This window comes from Xiphophorus maculatus, chromosome 20, assembly GCF_002775205.1.
Source record: "Xiphophorus maculatus strain JP 163 A chromosome 20, X_maculatus-5.0-male, whole genome shotgun sequence".
Classification (NCBI taxonomy): Eukaryota; Metazoa; Chordata; class Actinopteri; order Cyprinodontiformes; family Poeciliidae; genus Xiphophorus; species Xiphophorus maculatus.
This window is the reverse complement of record NC_036462.1, coordinates 7,864,779-7,889,544: the sequence shown is the minus strand read 5'-3', so window position 1 is coordinate 7,889,544 and position 24,766 is coordinate 7,864,779. Positions and strand designations below refer to the sequence as shown.

Genomic DNA, 24,766 nt, shown 5'->3' with positions numbered 1-24,766 from the left:
TTTGACTTTTTTTTTCTAACCTGGTCTCAACCAATCGAAGTAGTGTTTCAGTTTTAATATGTTTATATGTGGCTTTATCTGAATAATGCTTTGAAGAATTTGAATATTAGTGACAACTGCCAGCCAGCCAAAGACCAATTTTTTCACAAACCAGGCCACTTGTCTATTATTTATTATTATTTATAATCCTAATTTTTCTTCTTTCCAAAATGTAAAATTCAAGCAAAATAATTGGATTTCTAACTTTCAACTTTCTGTGGCAATGCTTTATATTCCTGGCATGGCTTGGTAGCTAGTTCAGACAAGAGGAGACAGTTTGGGGTTTTACGGAGAAAATTGTAGTGCAAACTTAGTTGGCCGTGTTTTAATTTGGAAGACACGTTTATACTCCAGCTTTGACTTCCTGGCTGATGTATGGAGATATTACTTCAGTTTTCCCACATGATGCCCTTTCCTCATATTTCCCATGTATGAAGTGTTTCAGTCTCTCTGCCTCAAAGCAACTACACAACAAAATGCTTTTACCCATGAAGTTCACAGTCAGGGTGGTATTCCAAAGCTTGCAAGAACCCCCTATTTTCTTCCAAATACAATGAGGTTATTATGGCCAAACAATTCAGGTTTTTATTTAAACAAACTACAGAACATTTCTCCGAAAGTTTTGAGTCTCTGCATCTGTGAAACTGTATCCTGTCATTTTGGAGCAATGACTTCTTTGTCTCTGAGTGGCCTTTCCTTTTATGAGTACAATGCATGTTTCATTGGGATTCCCAGCAGTTTCTTCCCAGCTTCTTTCAGCTTCATAGGGTGTTTTATTTAAGTGAGTTGATGTGCACATTTCACATCAAAATAAGTTCCTCTTTAGGGAAAAGAACGTGTTCAGTTTCTAAATGGTTGGACATTCCCAGAGTGGTCATAATTATGTGACATAAATGCTTATAAATGCAAAGTGCTGTGGTAAAATAGATGACTTACTTCATGCAAAAAAAACCCCAAAAAAGGTACTTATTATTTGGACTTGGAAGGTCAAGTATGTTTATTTATTGCCCTATGACAATTACAAGCATTACATTTTCCTAAGAATTAGTCCCCTCAACAAAACCCACCCCCAACAAAAAATGCAATGCTGTTTCATTTTTTGAAACAAAGCCTTGTTTATTTTTATGAGTTTGATTTGCCAAAAAAAAGTCCTCAAACCAGCAACACATTCTATATACATATAAAAAAGAACTAGAAGGTAAAAGGTGAACTCCCAGCCTGACAACTCCACAAACAGAGCTGCAGTTTGGCTTCAGCTCAGATGAGACATCTGAGTCATAATCCCCTCTGTGGTGTCCAATGCGGCATTAAAGCAAACAGAGGGACTATCAAAGGGCTTGGCATGGTCATAACTGCTGTTGTTGATAACATGTCATTGCTTGTGGAGGCAAAGATGAGATTAAAGGCAAAGTGCAAAAGATTGAGCTTTTGAAGGGTGTGATAGGTAATTCATTTTAACCCATACAGTAGTAGTACTCACTGACATATTTTTACAAACAGTAGCTTTTGAAAAGGCAACCGAAGAAAAAAGTTTGAAAATTTAACAACCAAGTCCCCATATTTGCTGTTAATGTTCGGCAACTTTGGAGTCAGAGGAGCGTCAGCCATGCTTCTCTACTTGTATGTTCACATAGGAGCAGGTTTGTAAGGATTAAATGCAACATGCCCGAGTCGGGCAGACTTGTAAGCATGAAACCTTTTCAGAGCAATAATCCTGTGATCTACTGCTGAAGCTTCGAAAGATAAAAATAGACGATGCAGATCCATGGACAACGCATGTTTTCCTATTCCAGTTAAGGCCATCTACCATCTGTTTGTAGGTATGTGCCCATCATTTGTAGTCATGGGCTGCTTGCTGCCATGTGATCCTCTGCTGGGTTTAAAAGCTTAGGACCCAAAGAGAAGGACACAGTACACATTTCCCTACTTGCTCCTAGTAAGGTAAGGTAAGGTCCTGCAATATAGGCAAGTAGGTTTGATTTGCCGTTTTGACTCTATTTTGCTGTTTTAAATGCAGTCTAACCAAAACCTTTTGCAGTGTGCAGGTGCTGCATCCTTAAACATGTCAGACACCGAAGAGGCCACATATGAGTGAGTGTTCAATTTGTTTCTGCAGAAAGAAAAAACAAGCTATGCTTGCACTGATAGAATCAGTTTAGACAAAATCTTTTTCTTGTCTGTCTTCTTTTCCCAGGGGTAAGCAGAAAGCGTTGTCAGTTCACTGAACCCATGTACGAGATGGATAACTCTTCACATTTTCATGCTGAAGTGAGTTTTACAAGATGCAGATTCAGGCAGCTGCATGGCACTCCTTCTAACTGCTTCTGAAGCAATAAAAAGAGCTGGGATTATAATGTATGAATTTAAAATTTAAATGCTTTGTTTTAATTGTAATTGTTGCTAATTACAGTTTTAAAGCTTTGTTGTGCAGAGAGGAACATTTCTTAGTGTAACATTGCAGTCCATCCATGTACAACATATAATTATCTTCTGGATGCAAAGTTAGGTGACTGCTGTTTCTGTCACTTTGTCTTGTATTTTATACTTTGACACTTTGTATTTAAAGATTCAAAGTCACAGAATTACATCACCAAATTCTGTTGTTTCTACTGCTCAGTTTTCAGTTTTTTCATCCACTTGGCGTCAATACACAGGCAACTGCTGTCTAAGGGCTTTTCTGCTGGTTGACCTTTGCCCTTACAGTACGCCTACTTTGTCTGAAGTTAGCTATGATCTCACAAGATCTTCCCTTTCATGTCTAAGGGTGCATAAGGTCACCATGAAACAGAATGGCCATCACTCTATATCTGTCCATAAAAGACACTGCCTGTGCTGTCTGACAGCTCTTGAAACTAAACAGCACCCGCCTCTCCTCCTGTGTATAGAACAGTCCCTGTTACAGAGCAATGTAGGTCACTCAGTGTTCTACATAGAGGTCCTTGGGGAAGTAGGAGCTGAAACACAATACCCACTTGCAATTTTTTGGCTTTTAGAGGTCTGCCTAAATGGAGGTTGGCCTACCGTCTTTGCGATGAAAAGAGTTTTGGATTCTGTCACTGGAGGTACTTACTGTCGGAGGTAAATTTGCCCAAACAGAGGCTTAATGAGGACACCTGAAAAAAATGTAGTACTTAACCTACTTTGGAAGCATTATCTGTCAAAACTGCAGGCAAAAACAAGAAAAAGAAAGTTTTTTTGCATTGCTTCGTAAAAATATCGATACCCTTTGAACCTTTTCATATTTTGTCAGCATAATTCAAAAACGGTTTGGAGAAGGGAGGAGCGTCAACACAGCACAACGTAGCATAAAATTGTGAAGTGGAAGCAAAAGAAAGTTGTTTTTTTTTCACAAACACAAAACTGCTGACATGATTTGAATTTAGTCCCCTTTACTGTATAAAATCCATTAAACTGACTGCCTTGAGATAGTATGTAAGTAAGAAAGTAAAATTTATTTATAAAGTGCTTTTCACAGACATGAAGTCACAGAGCACTGTACAATAGAAATAAACCTTAAAACCATACAAAACATAAAATGAACATAAGAAACACAATAAAATCAAAAGATAAAATTCTAGGAAAATAAAAATGTTTTTAGTTGCTTTTTTAAAACCTCCACAGAGTCACCAAGGGCAAGCTGTTCCACAGCCTTGGGGCCACCGACTGAAAGGCCTGGTTTAGTTTTTAACCGTGTTCATGAAACAACCAAAAGATTCAGAGTTTTGAGAATGAAAACCCAGAACAGCAGAATATTTAGTTAAAAGCTGAGAAAGATAATCAGGAGCCTGAGCATGTAATGCTTTGTATGTCAGCACAAGTACTTTAAAACGAATTCTAAAATCAAGTGGAAGCCAATGTAGTGAATATAGAAGAGGAGTGATATGACAGAATTTACTGGATTTGGTGAGAAGTCTGGCTGTTGCGTTGTCCCATAAGGGATGTCCCATAATTATTAAGCAGAGTCATATTCTGTGGACTTTAATTTTAAATCCAGTTACTCTGTGAAAATCTGAGAGATTTGCTAGAAAAGCATTATGAGCAAACAGCATCACGAAAAACAAGAAATACAACATGCAAGCTTAGAGTGGGGTTAGGATGGAAAACAATAACAGTCTCACAGAGCATTGTTCAAACATCATCCATCTTATATTTGAAAGAATACAAAACAAGTTCTTGCAGTGAGATTTATGGGAAAAATTTGATGAATAAATATGAAAACAAAAAAGTTAAACTTCTCAACCCTTTCACATAGTCGTTACAATTAGGTCTATTTTCTGCTTAATCTGTAGTGTCACCGAGGTAATACATGGTGTAAGCTTTTTATATTGTGTTTTTGATGACAAAACTATTAGTAATTTTAAAAAATGAGGTAGATAAGGACAAAAGTGAAATCTTAGTTATAGGTTTTATCATCCATTTAAAGTCAATTATGTATGACAGATGACAATGTTTGTGTCGGTCAGGACATTTTTTTGGTATGTTCCTTTTCTTTTTCATTCAGCTTCACAGACTTGGGTGGAGAAAATTCGTAGGTCATCAGTGACCGTAATCTAAAGATGCATTTGTAGGGTTTTAACAGAGAAATGCATGGATACCTTGTATGTTTCCTGTCAATCAGCAGTGACAGGTGACAGTGCCAGAGAATTTACTGACTCACTTTCTGTAACAGTTCTGCCTGAGGGCTCTCCAACTCTGTTGTTATTGACAACCAGCTCCTATCATAAGCTACAACAGGGAAGGATTACTTGTATGCAAAAACCGTATTGGGATCAAGTCTTGACTTACTGTCAATCTTTCAACAGACAATACAGAGGAAAATGGGGGAGGTACAGGTGAGCTGTTCCTTCTTGTGCGTAAACTATGCATTTTTACCATTATGGGTCTGAAATTATTTTATCAAATTTCTGACACACAGAGGATTCAAAGCCCAGGATAAAGTAAGTCTTGAGTTCAGACTTTTTTTGCATCAGTCAGTAACAGTGTCTTGAAAAGTTATTTATACCCCTAAACCTTTCCACATTTGTTTGTCCCACAACACAAGTCTTTTCATTTATTTGTGGATTTGATGTGATGGATAAGCATGAATGAACACAAAATTGTAACGTGCAAAGTAAAATGTTATATTGCTTTCATTTTTAAAACAAAATTAAAATTGAAAAGCGTGGTATCCATTTGTAGGGTCAAAACTTCATACAACCACTCAGCTGCAGGTTTTTTGTTTTGATGTTCTCGCCAGCTTTGTGGATGGAGACACTGAAAGTTTGGTCATTTTCTCTTGCATAGGTCAAATTCTGTCAAACTGGATGAATTTTCAATTCTGGCCACATTGATCATAAAATTGTATTTTGCATGATGCTGCAGTCCCTATGTCTCTGATGTGTTTGGGATGACATGCCGAATTAGCTTAAAGCCAAACAGCATTTTGCATGCAAGTAACCAGTTCTATTATGGTCTTATTTAATGGAAACCCCTTCTTGCACGTGTTTGCTTTGTCACCTACCATCTGTTGAATGTATGTAGGTGACATTACTGAAGCCTGACAGTGTTTTATAATCTAATCCCGCTTCACACGTCTCCATTACTTTATAGTTTGCCACCAGTTGGCTGTGTTCCTTGGTTTTCACTAAGGCTCTCTTACAAACCAGTCTGGCCTTCACAAAACAGCTCTATTTATACTGAGATTAGGTAGCCTTATTTATTTAGTTATTTAATAAGATGTTTGAGAATATCAGTATGCAACTCAGTTTCAATTTATATTTCTAAGAAAATTGAAAAGCATCAATTTCTTTTCACTTCACATATATATAATACTTTGTACTGAACTATCACATAAAATTACAATTGACATTCAAATGGGTATAAATAGTTGTGCAAGGTACTGTACAATATGGTTTCCAATTAGAGACATAATGAGATTGAATGCATTTCCCCTTTCCCTTTCAGATCTACATTTGTGCCTGGCTTGGCTCCTCCTAAGATCCCAGATGGTGAAAAAGTGGACTTTGATGTAAGTTAATATTTGATCAAATCCAAACTTGCTGTTTTGGATGTGGATACGTTTTCTCCTAATATTTCATCCCTTGATTCCAGGACATTCATAGGAAGCGTATGGAAAAGGACCTGACTGAGCTGCACACGCTGATTGAAGCTCACTTTGAGAAGCGTAAGAAGGAAGAGGAAGAGCTGATTGTGCTCACAGATCGCATTGTATGTTTACCTCAACACTCCTGTTGCAAATTAAAGTTCCCATGCTATTTCTTAAAGTTTTCAATTTAAAGGATTTCTCCTGATGCTTAGGGTTTGCCTCGTTGTTTTTCCCAGGAAAAACGCAGGTCTGAGAGAGCTGAGCAGATGAAGATCAGAGCCGAGAGAGAACGAGAACGGCAGGCCAAACTAGCTGTGAGTGGAAGCTGAAAACTTACCCAGGCCTCAAAAGCTGTCAGCTGCTGATGCAGTTTAGCAAGTAACTATAGCTTATTTTAAATCCTTACTGATGAAATGCAATTTGTAGATCAAATCTGTTTCTTTCCAACAATAAGGAAGAGAAAGCAAGAAAAGAGGAAGAGGAAGCTAAGAAGAAAGCAGATGATGATGCAAGGAAGAAGATGATTTTGTCCAATCTGAGTTTCACCGGATACAAGGTAGTAAATCTGCAAGCTGTACAAAAACCTATTTTCACTGACATCCAACATGATGTCTAGGTAAAATTATTTACCATTGATGATCTATGGATTTCTAGCAAACACAGCCTGGAACTAAAAGACAAACAGAAAGAGAAAAGAAGAGGAAGATCCTAAATGATCGCCGCAAGGAGCTGAACATTGATCACTTGAAGGAGGAGAAACTGAGGTTGGGAGTTCCCATTGCCACACAAAGATGTAATTATTTTTTAGCTTAAATGAAATGAACCTATTCAAAGATTTTTTTTTCTGTCTTTAGAGAGAAAGCAAAGGAAATGTGGGACTGGATGCGGCAGCTTGAGGCAGAGAAATTTGACCTTCAATTTAAGTACACAAAGCAGAAGTATGAGGTAAAGCTGCTGACACTCTTGTGGTCATTGTGGCCTGTGCACAAACAAAGATTGTGTTTGGAACAGGAACATTCCAGCACGAAGAGCTACAAGACAGTTTTTAAAGGACACTTGCAGAAATTATGCACAATATAGCTAAATGCCTTTCTCTGTTGTTACAAATGGAATTAAGCAGATGAAGAAGCTTTGTTAAGAATTTGCAGATACCTTAGAGACATAACTGACACTTTTCAACATGCTAAAAAAAACATTTTTGAACAATAGTTCATTACAAAGGCAAGCTGAAAGACTCCTCTGAAAGACACTGATAGACTCCTCTAAGACTTCTGATTCTCAGGGCTGCAAGACTTTGAAGGCTGCTTCATGTATTTGGGTTTTTATGTATTCAGACCTACATAACATGATCAAAATGTCACTTAGTTCTCCTTCAGAGAGAATACTTGTTCAATTTGCTGAGCTGAATATCATCAATCACACTCGTAGAAAGACATTTCCTGAGAAATTAAGCTTTTCATCAATGTGATCTCATGTTTACTTCCAGCAAGTTTTCATCCAGTTTAGTGCTTCAATTTCCTGAGGGAGTCTTCCCAAAGGATCAATAAAGTACAAGTCTAAGTCTAAGTCTAAGTGCTTATGGTGAAATAACTAAAGCTAATTTGCTTTGTCAAAAACCTTACATCATTAAAATTCCGTTAATTCCAAACAAACACTTTCCTTTTTGGAGGTTCTTTACGGAATGGTTTCTTGCAGAAAATGCTATACTTAATTTGAAAGGTTTTGCATGTTTTTCAGATTCTTTGCCTTTCACAAGATGTTTTTCAAGGCTATTTTTGCAGAGCATTTCAGACTGACAAATTCCATTGTCATTCCTCTGGTGGGGGTTGTTTTGACCATTGAACAAAAATTCCTTCTCTCCCTTTTTACTTTGAATTAGTAGATTTAAGGACATGAGAAGATGAAAACACTCCTTTTTCACATGTCTGAAGTCTAAGTTTTTATGTCTATTCAAATTCATCCATTTGTCCATCTGATGTCTGCAACTGCTTATCCTTAAAAAAAGGTCCTAAAAGGGGACCAGGTGCCTATGTTCAGCAGTTATTGAGCAAAAAGCTGGCTGGGTTTAGTTAGACAATAGCAAAACATATCTGACAAAGAACAGATTTATGTTATCAATTTAAATTGACTGTGTTTGTACTTCATTGCACAGATCACAGTGCTCAGGAATCGGGTGAGCGATCATCAGAAAATGTAAGTCTTCTGTTGTTCTGTCTTTGTGGAAGCAAAGTAGGGAAATAATGGCAAATTGGCTCATGAATACTGCAATAAAATAATCACTGGTACAATAAGTACACACATTTTGTATTGAGTAAGTTTAATTGCAGATTCAATGTCTTGCAACCTCCATCCCAGTTCCATGTGTTGAGGTTTTTATTTGTGCAAAAACGTAAAAAAAAAAACAACTTTATTTTGTTCTTCCCTTTACATTTGCCACTTAAAATCCAAATATAATAGAATAAAATCTGGGCTCGAGGGCTTGAAAACCTTTTAAAGTTACCGGAAGCAACATAACTAGGCCTTAATCTTCCTGTTCACACTCCACCAAACACATTGGCTATACAAAAAAAGAGTTAGCAAACGTTTTTGTCCGATCAGCAGCAGGATGCTTCCAAATCATGCATGTGAATTTAGACTCAGGGGATAAATGAGCTGAAAATGGCAGCACAACAGCTGAAAGCGCTTATTATCTCAGCTGTTTGGTGATATTATCTCTGCTCATCTAGCTGAGAATTAAACAGTGGCTAGTATTACAGGCTGTCATTGAAATCATGTGTACTACTCATGCAGGGCTACTTAAAGTTATAATTCAAACAGGTCAGTTGGGGTTTATTTGTTTGAATTTTTTTGTCCTCCCTGTTTTTTTGTCTGCAGTTTGACTGATTAACTGTTTACTAAATTAAGTTGAAAAACCATGTGTTAGAGAAATATTTATACATAAAACTGAATACATTTAATAAAAAAAAATGCAGCCCCATAATTAACAATAAAAACTGCTATCCTAAAATTCAAAACATTTTGAACATACAGTAAGAAAAAGAGAATAGCATTTGTTCAATGTAAAAGATCAAGTAAGGTAACAAGATGGTGGCTGGGATTGTTGTTCAGACCTTTATTTCACAAGACAGGGGAGTGACATGATGAGAAGTTCAATTCTCATCATGTCAATTTTTTTATGCTGTCACTCCTCTTCTGTCAGTGATGTCGCTTCAGTATTGATCATGAACATTCGCGATAATAAATGTTTCTTCAGAAGCGACTCATTGGTTGCCACAGCTACCATCAAAGCTATGCAAGGTGACAGTGTAAACAATGTGTGCACAGGAAATATTTCACATATGAATGAACTGTGTTTAAATTTAGAACTACCTTTGATCACATCCCACTTGTGTGCCATTATATACAAACACATATTTTGTGTGGATGTGTGTATATAGCACAAATAATATTTGCTATGGTTGCTGTGGCAACCAACGAGTCACTGATAAATTCACCTGTATTATGGTGTCTATTCATCAATATTGCAGCAACAACACGGACATGTAATGCTGAACAAACATCATTACACAAAAGGAGTCACTGCATAAAAAAATATTGCATGATGAGTATTTGACTCGAGCATTTACTGAGTTTCACTCCCTTGTGTTCTGTGAAATAAAACACAGAACACAGGCTGGGATTATTCCTACTTTATTTCCACATTAACCCAGGTCAAACTTTAAAGTTTTATTCCAAGCTTTGATCTTTTACTTTAGACAAATCAAAACATCGTTTACTTGATTCCCTGAGTTTGTTAAACATCTCAAAAGTCAGAGTAAAAACACAGGTCATTTCAAGATTCTGTACTTGGAGAAATGTTGTAGTTTGTGTCCCATCTGCATTGTCAAATCTCTGCTGACTTTATCTTCATTTTCAGCTCAAAAGGCACCCGGAGCAAGCGAGGCCTGAGGAAGTAACACCTGCTGCAAAGTCTGCCAACCTTGGTTATTCTTACAGAAAGTCCCATTGAACAGATAATTATGTTTAAGATTTGAACAAGTCAGATCCAATTCACATTTCTGAAGACATAAACTAATATATTGTTCAATGTGCTTACTTGGAAATAGTGAACTGAAAATATTTAAACCAAGCAGCTGCTTGGTGACAAGTGATTATTGAAGTCTGTAAACAAACTTGTGGGATGAATAAAAGCACAAATTTATTGTAATTTATTAAACAAATAAATTACAAGATTTGTTTTTTGTTTGTTTTTAACTTAATGTAAGTCTTAAAAACTTCAGTGGTTATTAAAGCATCAGGTTTACACTTCTTGACTGGTTACAATCCAGCTTTTTTTCTGTGTTCTGGCACCACAAACCCAGGAAGGCTTGATTTCTGCCTCTCTGTTTTCTACAAATTATGTCACGCAATCATATAAATCCTTCAGATTTTGATTGGTTGGAACTGGGTCAGACTGTGGCAAAATGCAGTAAAAGAGAATCTTTATGTATATATTTGTTTTCCTGGAAGGAAAGCTAGGCAAACCACCAGGGTGAGGCAAGACTGGTAATCTGCCAGAGGCTTTTCAAACTCTGGTGCCAAAATTAAGAAGCAATGAAAGCACCCTTGTGTGAAAAGGTTTGCAAAAATATTTATTCTGCAGAAACCATTACAAAACAATGGTAATCATCTCTCCTCTTCCTTATTCATGTTCATCTCCTTTGCCAAATATACAGTGCACATCTGCTAGTGATACTGCATCAACTCAAAAAAGCAAATTTTTAGATTGCACATGTGGAAATACAGTTAAAACAGAAAAAAATCAACGATTAATACAATATCATTTATAAAACACATGTTTTATACTGCTGCTTATTTTGCACAATCAAAATCAATTTTACAGCATTGCTAAATTACATTAATATCTTGCAGTATGTAAAAAAAGAAAGCTGAATTTCTAAACACAATTTACCATAAAAGACGTTTAACTGACAAAACAATACAAGCAATTCTATTGGAAAGAACTTTATTGCTGCCAAACCTCTCCTTCACCTTTTATTCCTACATTAAACACATATCTTGCAGCACATGCACAGGGCAGAAATACTTTATATAAAGCTTATGAAACATTTTCTTTCGGACGTTTTAAAGCTACGATGTTCTGCCTCATTGGCTCTGGGTCCTGATGACGTCCAGATGCAGGTGAGTTTCTTCAGGGTATAAAAAGCCTTCAGATGATCTTTTAAGTTGTGTTAATCCACAACGTGGAGAGATTTTTGTACTGCCATGGTGGTGTCATTGATAAACATAGACTTGCTGAACCCAAGCTGCAGGAAAAATAAATCACACCAAAATCATTTTTTTTCTCTCGCTCTCGTAGTAAATACTGAGATAACAAAAATAGACACGCTGGGGAGCTTGCAAACATGCTAATGAAACATTCTTAACAATGTACTTTGAAGTGTAAATGTAAAACTTTGGCACCAGAGTTGTATGCGTATAAAGATCAAGTCGAATGTGTGATTCATCAAACCTGACCTACCGGATTCCATAGCATTATCAGTAGCAGTATATTTTCTCGCTTAAACTTTCATGGGAACCATGACTAATTCAGCAGCCTTTCCTTCTACTTCTCACAAATTCCCAAGTGAGGCGTGGACTTTTGTGTCTGGTGCAAGTTACTCATAGGAGTCATAGAGGACACACCCAAAGACATACAAGTTTTGGGCTTCAGCTCACCTTTTTCAAAGAGCTCTGAAGTTCTTTATTAGACCACATTCTGATGAGAAGAACTGAAGCAGCTTTGCTCGATTTGGAAAAATAACTAAAAAAGGAAAAGAAAAGTAGAAACATATTAACTGAATTTATGTGAGAACTCTGACAGACAAGACAAATATACATTTATTTTAGGCACATGTGGGAAGATTTTCTATCTGTATTTATGTCAGCTTACATGTTTTGGCTGATGCCGTTCAGGGATTTAATCAGTTTTTCGCTTAAATGTCTTTTGGTCCATTCAACGTCATTCAGAACCAGGCCGCTGGCAGCCTGGCAGGCCAAAGCAAGAGTGTCATCGGACTCGTTGGCTCCAGCCGTGTCTTTTGAGAGGACACTTAGTAGGTCTGGGATGGCTTTTTCACCTGAAGTAACAAGTCCAACAAGACACACTTAGGAGAACACAAGTACATACTTGTGAGGTTTCACTTGCATGTTCAGGATGTCGGATTTCAAGGCCACAAATATTTGCAGGATTTCACCAAGGAAACATGACATGCACAACACGATTCTGTTTTGACCTGCTTCTTACCAACGACACTGCACAGATTTGGGTTCTTGATCAAATTTACCACCAAACCCATTGCGTTCTTCTGCATGTTGACTTTATCTGACTTTAAGAAGGGGCTGATATAATGCATGCCATTCAGTTTCTTCACAATGATCTGACTTATTACATAAGAGACCTGTAGAAACACAAAAGCATACCGGTTCATAAACCTGTTAAGGATACATAAACATAAACATGTTAAAGTCGATCTACAATGTAACCATGTTGTTATTCTGTAGTGTTAAACGTGTAAAAAACATGCTATTAAATTAAAGTCTAAATGCTACTGAAAATTACATCAACGCAACATTAAAATATTCAATGTCAGACAGAGAAATGTGATGACAGTTGAAGATATTTTAGCAGTGAAACCATTGGAGACTGGCTAATGTCACACCTACTTTTCTACAGAGCGACAGTATTGGTATATATGCAATGTAGAGATACAAACTTAAAATTTCACAATGATATTTTGTGGCACTTATTGTGAAAACGGCACATGTGCACCAGAAGTGTTTAAAAAATCATCACTGCATTTTCGGCAATAGATCTGTGGCAAGAAAAGTAGGAACATGTTATGCATATTTCTTTTTGTTCCAACACAAAAAATACTTTTGAATTCGGAAACATTCTTCACTCCCTATTGGATGTTGTGAATTTGTCTCTTTACCAATTTGAACCCCATTTAACACCCATCCATTATCCTTTTGCCCCTCCTACTTCTGTTTTACACCTGTAAACAAATCATTTCACACCCACATACTTAACTACTATGCATTAGTTTGTTTGTTTATTTAGTAAGTTAATTGTTTCAATGGATTATGAAGACAAACAATCATAGAAATGCTCAAATCCAATGAATAAATAAACAAGATGTTATATTATTTTGCCTTGATTAAAGAAAAAATAATTAATAGCAAACTCCTCTAGGTGGACAGTAATTGTTAAAGTCACATGAGACAATATCTTTACTATAGACTATGAGAATATTGTGGATATTTACTTCAAATGATCGGATTTTAAAACACGTACTAAACATCCCCGTGGGATATAAAACTGATAATTATCTGATGTTAAAAAAGTTCAAATTGCAAGACAACAAAATAGCACTGAGTTGAAATCTCCAGCACATTTTCTCATTTATAATAGAGACACTTTTGTTCTTTAGTATTTTTTTAACATGAAAGCTTCTTACAAAGACATCCCTTTGTTATTCTCAGCACTAGACAATGTTAGGGTTTAAGTTTCTTATAGAGTAAATGTAACTTACAGTGCTTTCACGCGCAGTGAGATTGTGCAGTATGCCCCAGCAGGCATCCTGCAGCGGTTGGCGCTCGGTCAAGCCAAGCAGAGACAAATAATCCTTCAGCGTTTTGGAGTGGATCAAAAGGCCTGCTCCGTTAGGCTGCGGATCCTCAATGACTGCATAGTCGAAGGGACGCTACATGAAAAAAAACAAAAACATTATTTTGCTGAGGTTTTTAATAAAGTAATTTTTTTGGGAAGCACTATGATGGTGATACAGCAACATGAAAGTAAACTGCATGTAAGCTACATGTTTTATCTTAATTTACTTCATGTCAGTTTATGTCTAGACAAATGAAAGGATAATTGTCAGTTTGGGTTAGGAGTCATCGAGGATCTACTGAGTGAAATTGTCTGACTCACATCAGTTTGTAGGGGTTTGCTTGGTGCACTGAAGCAACCAACAGAGTTGGCGTTATTTTGACTGACGTTACTGATCATATTCTTTGCCAAAGAATTCATGTTGATGAACAGACTTGAAAATTCTTCTTCCAGGTGAAATGTCAGATTGTGCAGAATGCTCACACAGTGTCCTAAAGTCTATGGACATATAAAAAAAAATACAAACACACACATCAGGAGACATGACAGACGCATGCACACGCCGAGACACAAACTTCACATAGAAATTTCGACTGAGCTTTTTTTTTTTAAATGCTTCTTTAGTTTGAGAAAAAGAAATCTTTTCCTGTTTTTACCTCATCTTCTGTTTTACAGTTTGCCACACATTCTTTCATGTAAGCGACTAAGCCATCGATCAAACCTCGACATTTCCTCATCGTCTGTCTGCTGGCCTCCTTTGCACTGCTGAGGTTTCTGATGAAATCAAAGCCCAAGATATGAGTACATGTCTGAGTAACTTGTTTTTATTTCATTTGCACAATGCAAACAACAAATACAAACAGGCAGCAAAAAAGCAACCGTTGAAGCAAAAGCTAAGAAGATCCTAAAGTCTTAAAAGACAACCTACTCTTGACATAAAATCAAAAAATCAAATACAATACTTATGTATAAAATTAATCCAAATCACATATCATTTGAAATTAGAATAGAATCTGGAAGGTTTTTGAAGGAATGCATATCACTACAGGAACAAGGAGCTTGTGGCAGATTACTTTAACAAAGCATGTCATACATGTCTATGCTTTGAATGTCATACATAGAGTGACATTCAAAGCCTTTGTTCCTTGTGATTTTGTGTCTCAGAAAATGGGAATACTTTGAAAAATGCAATTACTGGAAACTCATGGTGTCACTCCCTAATGAGCTAATTAACTCAAAACACCTGCAAAGGCTTCATAAGCCCTTAAAGCTTCTCTCAGTCTGAGTCTGTAGGCTGCACAATCATGGGGAACTTCACAATGAGCAGACTAAGGCTGAGTCAACACGCATAAATCCTGGACATGCACTATAAGAAACTTTTTTTCTGAATCTATACTAATGATTGACAAAATACAAATATCAGCAAATATTTTACAATTTGAGTATGAATAAATTTTTCAAGTGTGTGGGAAAGAGCACACGTAATAGAAATTACTGTTAGTGAGTGAATAAACTAGCATCCCCAGATTTGAACAAACGTGCTTCGTTAACTACTTAAATCCTTGAGTATTATTCCTGTTTTACAAAAACAGAGAGAGAACATCTGTAAGGGACTCAGTTATTGATGGAGCTATTTTCTTTCATAACTGGGATTTATAGACACGCCTGACATTACAAGGATGAATAAATAGACAGTGCCATCAAGCAGATGGATTTCAAATTCAGGCTGATGTAACATTGGAAGCACAGATAGGTCAGTATTGACCTAAAAATATCCTACAGTTTTCAACAAGTTTGTGTGGTTGGAAAAATGTCAATCATCTGCCACAGAGGTTTGAGAAACTTTTAACACCGATTACGCTGATGTTATGATAAACCAGACTACGATTTTAGCTCTTGCACAATGTCCCTGGATGTCAGTCAAACTTTCAACACTGCAGGCATGCATATCTTTAAGCAGTAGATAAGGCTGTTGTCATCATGTTGCTATAAATTTCTAACAGTGGTTTGTGTTGTTCAACATTTGTTACAAGGTTAGAAGTGAAAAGCCATCAGACTCGAGAATTAACTCAGCAGAGGCTTTAATACTACAGCAAACACCTCACAGATTCTAGACATCGTAAAGATAATAACAAAAATAGCTCATGTAAGAAATACAACAATAGGGAATTAGCAATGAACACGAGGGGATTTTTTCCCCCCAGACACCTAAAACATTGATGTTTACAGAGAGTCTGACAGCTCAAGATGTGTGCAAAACACCTTAAACAAAATGCGCCTGATTCTACAGTTTCGATATTCATTTTTCCTTTCCAACAAAAACATATAAATTAGAAAAAGAAATGTCTTAATGAACAGAATCATTAAGATTCCATTCATCACATTTATCATGCAACTGTTGCCGTCACCATGGTGTTGTTTCTGGGTTTATAGTTACAGTTACCCAAACCCTCATTCACTTTAAACCTTTTAAGCATGTTCAGACACATCCTGTCATCCAATGTCTCCAGGTATTATTATTTTCAAAGAGAGACAGGTCATTTATTTGACTAGTTTCCTTGTTCAGCTCTAATCTGTATCAGCAGGTCTTATGCTAAAATATAATAGATAAAAACATACACATTTAAAAAACAATTGTTAAAAAGAATCCACTTTCATTAATACTTTTTGAATCTACTGAAAATAATTTAAGAAAAAAATCATGCTTTAATGAATAAATTGAGATAACCTTGTAATTCCTTCTTTTTTTGTTGACTTTTAAAAACGGTTACTTTTTCAGTAGAGTCTGAAGCACATTTCTCTCTTTCATGTTTTAGAGGAGTAAATCGGCAGTTGTGATTGAAAAAAAATTAATAAACCTAATTTCTGCAGCTCAAATCTTCAATCTAAATAAATTAGCCCGATTGGGGTAAAAAGCCCAGTTCTGCTAACTGCTTTGAACAAGTTTAAATGTTAGCATCGTGGTGGGAATCCACAAAGAAATTTAGAAAGATCATTTGAGGATTCTCTAAAATGCAAAGAGCCGCATGAAGCACAAAGCTGGATTCTGTATCTCACCGAAGGCATGCTGTGGTGTGGCAGAAGACCTCAGCACTGACAGTATCTCTAGAGCCTGTCGTGTAGGGCAGAATCACACGCTCCATTAGAACAGGCAGAGCATTCTTCAGCAGGTCTGACTTCAGGTTGTCTACAGACGACAAATTCCACAAAAGACCTAGAGAAAAAAGAAAGGTCATCATTCAAATACAGCCTCAAAACATCCGCAAAGGCGTTTTGCCTTTAAAACTAAATAAAACTGTTCAATTTATCATTTTCAGCAAGAAGCAGAATGGGTTTTAGCAGTATAACTGAAGCACCCATCTCATTTCACAGTGCACCAGAATTCAACAGTATTATGTAACACTAAAACAAGACGCTCTCTGTCCGACTTGTTCATTTGGCCTTTTGTGTGCATGCACTCCTACATATACAGGTTTACATTTCAGATCGCTACTGTGTACCTGTCAGCTGTTTGTCCAGTTCTGCAGATCCTGAGGCTTTGAGCTGAGCAACCACCTCGGGTATGCCATCGCAGCGTTGGATCTCTTCTTTGTTTTTGTTGTTCTGAAAGGTCAGATTTCGCAGGGTGGCAGAGGCCGTGCTTTTGACCTGTGAGTTGGGGCTTTGCAGCAGACGCACGAGGGGCGGGATACCATTCAAGGTAAAAACCTGGAAGGCAATAAGAATTAATTGATTAACAAAGACACTGAGAAATACTTGGTTTTAATCATTAAACAATGGCTGTGTTTGAAATAAAGTGATGACCAGGGTTAATTTTACTTTTAGTTTAAAAAAAGCTTTGATTCTGTTCATTTTTCCTTGAGGATTCCATCAGTTTTTTTCACCTTCCTCTCCCTGATACAGTACTCAGTATATCCTGTCCTGGATTCAAATTACCCAACAAAGCACAGGGGATTTTCAGGAACACTCACATTCGTTTTCATTCTCATGAGTCTAACATTTTGCATTTTGTTCCCTCCCATTGAGTTAAAGTAATAATTTTGCCTGGTTCAAATTCTACTTCTTTCTCATTAAACAGTGGATAGATTGGTTTGTCTCCAACCTAAAAAGATATTTCTCTTCAGTTGCATTTCTGTAGATTCAAATTGTGAAGCTAGTTTCATGGTTTTGTTACCACAGTGTCTTTAAATGGATCAGATTTAAAATTACAACAGATAAAAGGTAATAATGTCCTGGTAAATAATCAAATGCAGGTTGAAAATGAAATAAAAGCAAATTATAATAAAGGAACACAAAACTAAGGGTAGATGGTTTGCAGGTCTATTAGTGCACACAGTTTAAAATAATATCAAATATTAAATCCTGTTTAGGGTTAAAGGAGATTTGTTCCAATCCCCAACAATTCACCAATCTGAAAACAGAGCGAACGTAGAGCTTAGCACCCATTCACACACACAAACTCACCCCTAAGTGTTAAAATAAAAAGATTCTCCAAAATAACTTTCAAAGGAATGGAACACTCCAAAAAGCAATGCATACTTTTAAGAAAATCTGACTCTACATGGATGCAAATTACAAACTGCCAACTGAGATTTACACCCAGGTTTGACATTCTTCTTCTGAAGCCACAGTTCTGCTACTTTAGATCAATTTATGCTGAGCACGTTGTATCAAATTTGATTTAGCACGATGATTTAAGAAATACAAACAGAATACAAAGAATGTTAAATCAAAAATAAGTTCAGGCACCTCTTCTTTTGCTTTGTCATTAATGAAAGTGTTGTGCTGAATGTAGGAAGCACCACAGTGTTGGTATTTCTCATCTTGGCTGGAAAGAAACTGCACAGCTTCTTGCATAGTGATGTTAGAACTCAAACTGTTTCCATTTACTCTGAAAAAGAAAAAATGCATTTCAGTGTACCTCATAAACAACCCCTAAACACAATTTGGTAAGTTGATCCAGTTTATTAATATGAGAAATTAGGAGACGATGTGGGTTTTTTGGGGGATTTTCGGACTCACTCTGAGTTCATTTGATTCTTGGATGAAGAATCAGTGACGGTGTGTTGCGACTGCGCCTTGTTCATTTCAGGTTGACTGACTCCGTACTGGCTTTGCTTGTGCATCAGACCCGATCCATTTAAAGCATACAGAGGGTGGGTTTGGGAGATGGTCCTCTTTATATAGTGATTGCTGTTGCTGCGGTGTTTCATGTAGGTGTTCCTGTTGCCCCGCTGTTGTACGGTTGGTTGTATCTGCATTGGGACGGACGGCAGTGGGACGCTGCTGTTCAAGGCCAGCCCGGGCTCGCTGCGACTGGTGTTAGCAAGACCCAGACTGGCTACACCGCCAACAGCGCCATACCTGCTATCATAGTGATTTATAGTCTGCTTTCTTACAGTGGATCTTTTCATGTTACTGATCATGTGTTGGTTATTCATATTTCTGTTTGTGGTAAACTGGAGAAATGAAGAGAGAGAAAAAATACAGGATTATCAAGAGATGCATAATGTCTTAAAAAGGACAGCAGTGAAACAACGACACAATAAACCAAACTGTGAAAGATTGTTGTCTTCTGAGACCCAGTGGTGCAATGCCTTCCACTCTGTGTAAAATGAGAGCTTTAAAAATGTTTCATTTCTGTCAAAGAAAAGAAAAATGTTGTGGAGTATCTAAGACAGGTTTTTCTAATTTATAGGGAGGAGCAGTACACTTTCTTGTACTGCTCCTCCCTTTTTCTGGACAAAAATCTCCAGAAAATCTCTAAAAACATTAAGTTTTGAACTGGCTATGAAATTTCAAAAAATCCGTTATCAAAGTTCAACAATATCCTACTTATGGTTTAAAAAGTTCAAATACCTAATTTTAAATAATTTCACAAAGAAAATAATATTTAAAAAGAGAAAAAAATAACATAAGCATTTTTGGAGAACCAACGTTTGGACTGAAGCAAAGACTCAACAGGTCAGAAACTAAACACACAGAAAAAAAGCCTTTTTTCTGTAGCTTTGGAAGATAAACTCACTAAAATTCCCCAATGTATTAGAACCATCACTGAGAAGAAAACAACCCTCGAATGTGAAAATGTCAGCATAATTAAAATAAAGAAGGAAAGAAAAACTCACAACTTTTGAGGAGCCATTGCTCAAAAAATCGCCTCCATTAGATGAACTCAACTGAGACTTTGCGCCATCTAAAAACACAGAGTCGTACTCGGGGCCTGGGAAGAGAAGTTAAAGATTATTAGCTGCTATCCAGCGCTCAGAACACACACCTCTTTTGCAGCCAGAGATTTAAATCCTTTGCCTGTGGGAAAACATTAAACTGCTTTGAATCTGTGACGGCACCTCTGATCTTCGGTCTATCCCTTGAAGTATGAATTGCTATGAAAATGTAGAAAAAGTAATGATTGGTGCCAGAAACAAAAAAAAAGCACTGAGGTTTGAAGTTACAGCAAAAAAAAAAAAAAAAAAAAAAAATTATTGGACTCTTATTTTCTTTAGAACAAGCATGTAACAATAAAATTTATATTTTAATGATAACCATAAACCGCTGTAATTATTACTGTCACACTTACAATAACTTGACGGCTGCAGTTTTCTAGAGCTGTAAAATGGCATTTGCAGCAAAACAATTTGCGTTATTGAATGAGCAAACTATTCTATGTTTCTTTTTATAACCAAGACATATCTGAAATATTTTGTCAATATTGGCATGTATGTGATTTACACAAGAAAAGGGATTAGGACAGAAAGTTGAACATTAACTCACTGTACTCAATCCAAAAACTGCATCACCATTGAATAAGTCTCCATTTTGGAAATATTTGGGTTTTTGAACTAATAATTTATTAATATACATCATCATTTGTTCTCTTCTTTAGTTGTTATAGTTAATCTTTCTTAAAACACTTTTTAAATAGCAAACTCAAAGGTTCTTATTCTAAAATTAGTTCCTGGTAAATCATTGCAGATGTTTGAAGCTGAAGGTAAGCAGCAATCTATCGTATTCTTATCTTTCTGAACTAGAAGGACAGTAAAGTCTATGTACACTTCATATAACCAGCAAAGTTTATGAGGGTGTAATAAATTAAATGAAAAATGTATCGACCTCTCTCTTTTTCTGCACCAGAAAATACCTTAAGATGTGAAACTTTAACACGTGTTTTTACTTGAAAACTTCTCCAGTTTAAATTCAACTCTGCCATATCCTGCTGAATTGTGTGTAGAACAAAACAAAGGCCCCTCTTACTTGTTGGGGAAAGAGAAGTAGATCCGCTCCTGCCGCTGCTGGAGTGCCTTGACTTCGTCCTCCTCAGAGATTGCACTTGCGCCTTGACGCGCTGCTCCCGGGAATGATACTCATTCGCCGACGGCAGAGCCAGCGACGTGTCGTCCGAGCTCCTGATGGAAATCGCCGATTTCAGAGGATCCGCACTCGACATTTTGCTCAGCCTTTAGAGAGCGAACACAACATCCGAAGGATCTGGCAGCCGAAGGAAAGTCGGCGTCCGCGGAGTGTGAACAGCTCACCTTGCTCTAGCCCTGCCCTACCCTGAGCGATGGGACCGCGCCCACATGAAACCACAATAGACCTGCAAGACTGGACTTTTACTTGCAGGATATACGAGCTGCACACAGCAGCCAACTCCTTTTTTTCCCCCCACAACGTGAGCAGTAATTGGGGGAAGCTGTGCCAGTAAATATTTGGCTCTACCTATTATGGGGAAAGTTATTCTTCTGACCTAATTACAGATGAGGTAGAGTGAAACCGACGTCTATCTTTGATGTGGGGAATAAAACCATTGTATTAGTGATTATAACGACAACTAACTTTATTTGATCCGGTTATCAACAGGTGCAGGCCAAAACGAAGAATATTATCGAGCAGCTATTTCAGTAATTTAATTCAAAAAGTAAACATTGTGACAAATATATCGTAATTCACACATCGTGAATTACACAGAATATATATTTCAATATTTTATTTATACTCATTTGAATGATTGTTACACCTAGTTAAGAATCATAATTCAACTTCTCTCGAAATTTGCAAATTATGAAACCAACACATTATTTTATACAAATGTTATGTTATGATCCTATTAGGACCAGTTCAGGTGTCAGCAGATAGTTGGGCAATTTATAATCAATCAATCAATCAAATTTTATTTGTATAGCACATTTCAGCAGCAAGGCATTTCAAAGTGCTTTACATCATTACAAACACAGAATCACAATGCAATATAGAATCAATCATTAAGTCAAGTTCCATCAATAAATTTGTAATTGATTACATTTCAAATGCAATTCTAAACAGGTGGGTTTTCAGTTGAGATTTAAAAGAAGTCAGTGTTTCAGCTGTTTTACAGTTTTCTGGAAGTTTGTTCCAAATTTGTGGTGCATAGATGCTGAAAGCTGCTTCTCCTCGTTTGGTTCATTTTTCCTGTATTTGTTTTGTTTGGGCACAGCATTGGTACCGACTTTATAGTGGATGTACAGATTAATGCTCTGATTTTTTAAATTTTCTCTGAAAAGAAGCTGGAAAACTGGTTGCAGGCGGCAATACATTGGAATTCAGGCGGTAACGTCATAGGAGGGTTTGTGATTCTGTCAACTGTTGCAAATAAAGCTCGAGCATTGTTAATGTTTTTGTTTATGACATCTGCAAAGAAAGCCTCTCTTGCATGTTTTAGTGTTAAATGATAGTTACGTAGTCTTTCTTTATAGATGTCACAATAAACGTGGAGTTGAGTTTTACGCCATTTTCGTTCTGCCCTACGGCAGAGTTGTCTTGCAGATCTAACTGTTTGTGCATTTCTCCATGGAGATTTCTTTTTACCAGACACAACCTTCATCTTAATTGGGACAATGGAATCAATAATATCTGAGACCTTAGACTGAAAATCATTTACCAACTTATCTACATCATTACAGCTTAAGGGTGAGGAAGAAGAGTAGATTTGATTAAAAGTTTCTGCTGTGTTTTCAGTGAGAGAACGTTTTGTGATGGTTGCTGTTTGTCCAAGTGGGTTAAAAGATAAAGAACTTTCAAAGATAACAGCGAAGTGATCCGACAATGCGACATCAGTTACAGAGACATTGGAAATATTCACACCCTTACTGATAACCAGGTCCAGTGTGTGTCCTTGAGTGTGTGTTGCTTGTTTGACATGTTGTGTTAGACCAAAAGTCTCTAAAATATTAGCGAGCTTTTTTGCCCCTCTGTCTTGGGGGTAAGTCACAAAAGATATTTGCTGTTGAAGCTGGCTCTTAACATAATGCTGTTAATGGAAAGTTTAGTGGAAGGAAAAAAAATAACTGAAAATGTCCAAAAACAAGAGGTATAACCATAGCATTCGAGGGACTTAACACTGCAGCTGGAGTCACTTGGGGAAAAATTTCACTTCATTTCCAAGTCAAGATCTTGAGAAAGAGTACAGAGGCACACAGAATACAGGTAGTTTAAGCTCCATTGTGAAGGTTTCACAGTCAGAAATGACTTGGAGAAGCTATTCCTCTTTTATAGGTTGAACATTATGGTTCCTTAACTTGAGAATTAGAGATATGAGACATCATTTCCTGGCTAAACCTCATACAAAATCTGTGGAATATTGTGAAGATTAAGACACCAGACCAGACAGCACAGGCTGACATGAAGGCTGCTTTTTATGCAACCTATGCTTCCTTATCACTTCGTCTCTACTGTAGGCTGACTAATTTTCATGATATACTGAGTCAATGTAGTAGTTTATGCAAAAGAAGCCCTAACCAAGTATTAAGCTCACTTTCTATACCTTGTATCAATATGTTTTTTAGTAGGCTGATATTTCAACTTAAATATCCATTTTATCATTCTTATAACACAAATTTGCAGAAGAATTGACTTTTTTATTTATCTGTGAGCCATAATTGTCAAAATTAACAGAAATAAATGGATGAAATCTGTGTGTGATAGATATGTTTAAAATATGATTTTTACTTTTTTCAGTCTAAATGTTAAAGGACATTATTATTACTTTATATGTACCCGTATATAATGAAACAAAAAAAGTAAAATACTAAATTTTACAAGAAAGTACTGTATGATTTATATGTTACTGTATGTTACTATACTTTTATCTAAAAATATACCTTAGCAGATGTCATTGTATTGGTGGAAAATTTTAAAGTAAATGAAGCTTAAAGATAAGAGTAGTGCTTATAATCATGTTTAGCCAGTTTACAGCCAGTGGGTGTGGATGAAGAAACCTGATGATAGATATTATTCTGATCACCATTCTGCATTTTGCTGAGTAAACATATTAGGCAAATATATGCAGAGGACACATTTGCAATAGGTCAGCATCGGGTAGTAATTTTTGACCTTTTGACATACTGAACAAATGCAACTGAACAAATTATAAATGCATTCTATCATTGTATGACTATTCTTGAATTTGACTCAAATGCTTAAAAAAAAAATCAAAGCATCTGAGTTGGAAACTCAAAACAGGCGATCACTTACAAGGTTCTGTTGTAATGGAACACGCAACTAGCTAGTCCTTTCAGTCGGTACAACAAATTATATCAAAACAGCCTTATTGTCTCATCACAAGAGTAACCTGTAAAATAAAAGGGGTTTGAACCATGCTCCAAGTTGGCTCTAATTTAGAAAAACATGAATTAATCATTTTGTGAGTCAGTATGATAGCAAATGGATTTGAAATCAGGTTTGACTCCAGAAAATTGGCGGCACAGTGTGTGCCTTTCTCACATGGACAAGTATACAGAATAGCCTCTAAATATAATGAATTATTCATGTGAGTGCTCAGGGAAAAAATAAAAAAAACTCTTTAAAGGAACACACCCAAGGGTTGTGCTGCCCTCCGGGCGTACATGTGGCAGCTGGCAACTTTGCCTTAAGTATAATCCTACTGTCACCTGTCTTGAAATCTGCAGTGATGTTTGTTGTACATACCATTTAAAAGTCCATCTGTTAAATACAGAAAG

At 36.6% G+C, this 24,766-nt stretch overlaps 2 protein-coding genes across 6 annotated transcripts; one reads left to right on the top strand and one right to left on the bottom strand.

The window, feature by feature from the left end:
• The first annotated feature begins 1,921 nt into the window (after nucleotides 1-1,921).
• LOC102223124 (troponin T, cardiac muscle isoforms-like) lies at nucleotides 1,922-10,354 on the top strand. 5 transcript variants are annotated; one of them, XM_023353443.1, is made up of 12 exons: nucleotides 1,922-1,980; nucleotides 2,078-2,131; nucleotides 4,841-4,871; nucleotides 4,955-4,976; nucleotides 5,983-6,046; nucleotides 6,130-6,246; nucleotides 6,361-6,438; nucleotides 6,579-6,680; nucleotides 6,779-6,888; nucleotides 6,979-7,069; nucleotides 8,277-8,317; nucleotides 10,041-10,354. In XM_023353443.1, the coding sequence occupies exons 2-12, from the start codon at nucleotides 2,102-2,104 to the stop codon at nucleotides 10,078-10,080; spliced, it is 726 nt and encodes a 241-aa protein (XP_023209211.1). In that variant the 5' UTR covers nucleotides 1,922-1,980; nucleotides 2,078-2,101; the 3' UTR covers nucleotides 10,081-10,354. The 5 variants fall into 5 exon arrangements, with proteins under 5 accessions (XP_023209211.1, XP_023209215.1, XP_023209212.1 ...); XM_023353444.1 differs by having other exon boundaries at nucleotides 1,967-2,004; XM_023353445.1 differs by having other exon boundaries at nucleotides 1,968-1,985.
• Nucleotides 10,355-10,729: 375 nt separating this feature from the next.
• On the bottom strand, nucleotides 10,730-21,325 carry LOC102229335 (plakophilin-1-like). Its single transcript, XM_005802233.3, has 13 exons — nucleotides 21,027-21,325; nucleotides 19,901-19,995; nucleotides 18,798-19,234; nucleotides 18,525-18,666; nucleotides 17,276-17,483; nucleotides 16,833-16,989; nucleotides 14,432-14,549; nucleotides 14,097-14,273; nucleotides 13,699-13,869; nucleotides 12,411-12,564; nucleotides 12,057-12,243; nucleotides 11,843-11,927; nucleotides 10,730-11,430 (listed from the first exon to the last, which is right to left on the bottom strand). Exons 1-13 carry the CDS (start codon nucleotides 21,217-21,219, stop codon nucleotides 11,356-11,358), a joined length of 2,199 nt encoding a protein of 732 aa, XP_005802290.2. The 5' UTR covers nucleotides 21,220-21,325; the 3' UTR covers nucleotides 10,730-11,355.
• Between the last annotated feature and the right edge of the window lie 3,441 nt (nucleotides 21,326-24,766).